Below are 4,132 nucleotides of genomic sequence, written 5' to 3'. Positions count from 1 at the left end.
CACGTAAAGCACATTTTAAAAACTTTTTATATATAAAAATTAAATGTATTATTTATTTGCAACAGTTGTGTTAACAGCAATAATAATACATTTCTGTCTTAAGAACAGCTGATGGATACCGTGCTGCGTTGTCATGGGAACATGATCCAGGTGAAGATAATGAGGAAGTTACGGCTTCTAAACCGTGCATTTTTAGGTGATATTCAAATGACGATTGTTTTCAGCCGCCACATTTATCCACGTCCGATCACTCGCACGATGATTGGCTGTATTCGAATGTTTCCTGAATCACACGTGAACCCTGTCGTAAGATGATTTCTGCGCTCGGATCTAAGTAAAGTAGGCTATAAACGCAGGGCTCTTTCTGGAACTTCACATAAACTTCCTCTGAGATTCTAAGGCAACAATCTGAAAAGCAAGGTGAGTTTTTGGAAAAGAAACCTATTGAATAACATTTGCTTTGTCTTTGAAATACATCGAGAATCCACATCATTTGAGTGCAGACATTTAACTTTCTTATTCATGTATCATTTCAGGATCATCATGGCAATGCTGAGAAGTCTTCTGCTTCTTTCTGTTATCTTCTCCATGGGACATGCGCCCCCCAAAAGCAGGTAACCAAAACGTTTAATTGTGAAAACCCTTGCTAGTTTAAATGCTTTTTGGGAATGTACAAGATTTCGTTTACTAATATTTGCATGATTAATGAAGGATTTTCAGTGTCAAAGTAGCTACACATAGTTTTTGGCATATAACCATTATTTTAAATTGTAATTTAAAAAAAAAAATGAAATGGCCTAAATGCAAGCTTGAAGCGCATAAGACTTATATATATATATATATATAAATAAAAGTTATGTGTTCAAAAATGTAACATTAATAGTCACCATTCACATAATAGGCCTGTAGGCCTGGGCTTCATTTAACAAACTATTATAGTTTCCTAATGGTATACGGTGGATCAATATAGACTAAATACATTACAAGTGACTTGAATACTTATTGCTACTTTTGGTGCTGGTTTTGTGCAGTGCTTTAGTCATTTTAACATCCATTAGTTCAACGACGGAGATTCAGATCGCTTCAATGTAAATTGGTCTGTCCATGAAATTTTCAAACGATTTATTTATAAATGACCGGAAAAAATTACGCTCCACTTCACATTGTCCAATAAAATGTGAACTTCTTGTGCCAAATGACGATTGATCGGTGTATTATACATGACAAACAGGCTTCAGTGAATTAAGTAATATTTTAAAATGTGTTATGTGGATTTGAATCGACACACAACCTTTTATTATAAAAAAAATGTAATTGTTTGGTTTATTTTTTTTTCCTGCCGTCGAGCCATATACTCACTAAAAAGAGGCTCGAGAGCGATCGGTTCCCGAGCAGACTGTGGGATACGTTTACACAAGTGCATTTTCATTTTAAAACGTCTAACTTTTGCTACGGTTATGCCTGCCGTCCACACACTACTCCGGAGTTTTAGACCCTCGAAAACTGAGACCGTCAGTCAAGACCGAAGCAAGACACACGCACAACTTGACAAGTGACGCAACCCATAGCAACGAGTTATAGCAACAACACCTCAGACTGACAGAAACGTAAAAATTAACGTGAATTTAGGCTACTTTAGTTTTGTACACATTGTCATGTTAATTATAAGCAAATGCATTTTGTTTTATTGACCACAATATTATCATTGATATATGTTTGAGACCGGCACTTTTGATTAATTTTGAAATAGGGCCTCCGTTAAATCCACACTTGATTTAGGATGTCCATATGAATGGACAAGTTTTGGACTCCGGTGCTACAAGTACTTCTCTCAATCGGTTAACTGGATCACAGCAGAGGTAATGTATTAGTTACAACAAAGTTATTTGGACAACACTTTATATTAGGTGTCTTTAACTACATCTAAATAAATAGTTTGGTACAATGTATTTATTGTGTGTTTGTGTGGGACAGGTTTGATGCTATGGTTAGGTTTAAGGGTGGGTTAACACTGGGTCAACAGAGTAATCCTAGATCTAGGCTAATTACATCTCTAGTAATTGCTTGGCTTTTTTTTTTTTTTTAAATGTAGGCTACAGATTTAAGATTCTTAATTCTTAATTCTTAATCTAAATTAAGTGAAATGCTCTTCTGCAAATAATCAATCAGAGCAGACTTTGTTTGCATATGACTAAAATTTTGTTTAAAGTCATTTATGCTTTCTTCTAAAAAAGATTAGATTTTGAAATGACCAAATCTGTCTCTTCAGAGAAACTGTCAAAGTCTTGAGGCAAATCTCGCATCTGTGCATGATCAACCAGAGAATGATTTCCTGCTCAGTCTGTTGCCTTCTTCCACAAGATCTTGGGTTGGTGCTCATGATGGTGAAATAGTAAGTTAAATGGTGTGCCCTAAAGAAACCTATTTGTTTGTCTAAACTGAAATATCTGCTTTAATCAAAGGCAAAGTTTCTAATGAAGATAGTTTGACTTTAAAGCTGAACTTCATTAGCTTAAGTCTGACTACAGTAGTGCACTTTTTGGCAGAGGTGGACAAAGTACACAACTTCCTTCCTTGAGTGAAAGTAGCCTACAGATACTACTGGTAAAATATTACTCTGTTACAAGTAAAAGTTGCAAAGACTTATGTTTACTTAAATTAGTACTTATGTACTTTTATTTAAGTACTTGAGTATCAAAAGTAAATGTCAATGCATTGTTTTATTATTGTTGTATGTAATACTTCCAGTACCTTATGCCTCTGAATCTCTGCCTGCCTACCTACCCTCATATCAATATCACATTTATTTCTAGAACACAGTTCCAGTCGTGAGATTGAATGTGAGATTGAACAAGTGCACTCAATAACGTCCACAATGGTTTCGGACACCCAAATGGCTGTTCCCTCAAATAGTGCCCTATTTAAAGTTTTTTGGCTTTAAGTGTTAACCTTACTGTTATCTATAAGCTAGTGTGCTCCAAAACAATGACAAAATTCACATTTAGAAGACCAAACCCAACATTGAAAATGAAAATCCGGTGGCTGTCAGAATCCAACATCAGTTGGTCGTTACTATATACTTTCTACTCCATTTCCTTGACAGAAATGTAGTGGATAAAAAGTACGATATTTATCTTTCAAATGTAGTGACTTTAAAGTAAAATTTTCCAGACAAAATAATACTCAAAGTGTACTTGAGTAAAGTACTCAAGTTATAGTATTTTGTTACGGTCCACCTCTGCTTTTTGGATTCATTCTCTTCACTTATTAGGACGGAGATTGGTTGTGGAGTGATGGAACTGTGTATGGTTATACCAACTGGTGCTCTGGAGAACCGAACAATGCTAGTGTTCCTGAGAACTGTTTGGAGATCAACTGGACCTGTGAGTGCACTTTTTTTTTTATTTTTTTATTATAATTTGCAATCCTATAATTTCATATCATACGGTAACGTTAAATGAATTGTTTGGATTTCACCAAGTGCCTCAAGTTGAACACTGTAACGATCCGAGTAACTGATTTCTTTATTCCACCCTACAGCGAACCATTGCTGGAACGATGCACCCTGTTCAACCTCAATGGACTATATTTGTGTTTTGGACGCGTGAGATCATATTCTGTCATCCTGCTCCACATTTACTTTGTGCTACATTTACTCTTTCTGATCTTATCTTTACAAAAATGTTATTCTGAAGTGAAGTCCAATCTCTGCTGAATTTGAATCTCTTCTCAATACTTTTTCTGAAACACTCCTCAAATGAATAAAAGCATTGAATCAAAGCAAGTGCATTGTGGACAATCAAATAAACGTATATTGCTTAGCAAGGTTTAAGGATTTGGTTAGTAGCTGAATATACTATCATTTGTAATTAAGTATTTGTATTTTTTTCCCCATGTCTGCCACAAACAATGAGCCAAAACTAAATTGATAATTTTCATAGTCATATGTAACCCGTTCCTACATGTGCTTGTGTTAACGCGTTCCTATGGCGAGTAACTGATCGTTTTCCCAATAAATAAAAAAATGGGTCACCTTTTTTAAAGTCCACATAAAATCAAAATTATCCATATTTACTGTTTGCCTAAATTGATCGTTTTGTGGTGAACAATTCATCCATGCAAGTCAATCCCC

General features: G+C 35.1%; 1 protein-coding gene across 1 annotated transcript; it reads left to right on the top strand.

Annotated features, from left to right (window-relative positions):
* Positions 1-341: 341 nt before the first annotated feature.
* Positions 342-4,132, top strand: LOC307008227 (ladderlectin-like). Its single transcript, XM_079630913.1, has 6 exons — positions 342-420; positions 537-614; positions 1,751-1,859; positions 2,270-2,392; positions 3,272-3,383; positions 3,541-4,132. Exons 2-6 carry the CDS (start codon positions 544-546, stop codon positions 3,606-3,608), a joined length of 483 nt encoding a protein of 160 aa, XP_079487039.1. The 5' UTR covers positions 342-420; positions 537-543; the 3' UTR covers positions 3,609-4,132.

This window comes from Phoxinus phoxinus (genome assembly GCF_949152265.1).
Source record: "Phoxinus phoxinus genome assembly, chromosome: 12".
In the NCBI taxonomy this organism is placed as follows: Eukaryota; Metazoa; Chordata; class Actinopteri; order Cypriniformes; family Leuciscidae; genus Phoxinus; species Phoxinus phoxinus.
Note: the sequence above shows the minus strand (reverse complement) of the source record. Positions and strands in the feature narration are given on the sequence as shown.

What these genes read in the sequence shown, in the direction of transcription:
- LOC307008227 (XM_079630913.1), top strand. Translation starts at nt 544, where the DNA reads ATGGCAATGCTGAGAAGTCTTCTGCTTCTTTCTGTTATCTTCTCCATG. An exon ending in TTAACTGGATCACAGCAGAG is followed by an intron (nt 1,860 to 2,269) that starts GTAATGTATTAG and finishes CTGTCTCTTCAG; the next exon opens with AGAAACTGTCAAAGTCTTGA. An exon ending in GTGCTCATGATGGTGAAATA is followed by an intron (nt 2,393 to 3,271) that starts GTAAGTTAAATG and finishes TTCACTTATTAG; the next exon opens with GACGGAGATTGGTTGTGGAG.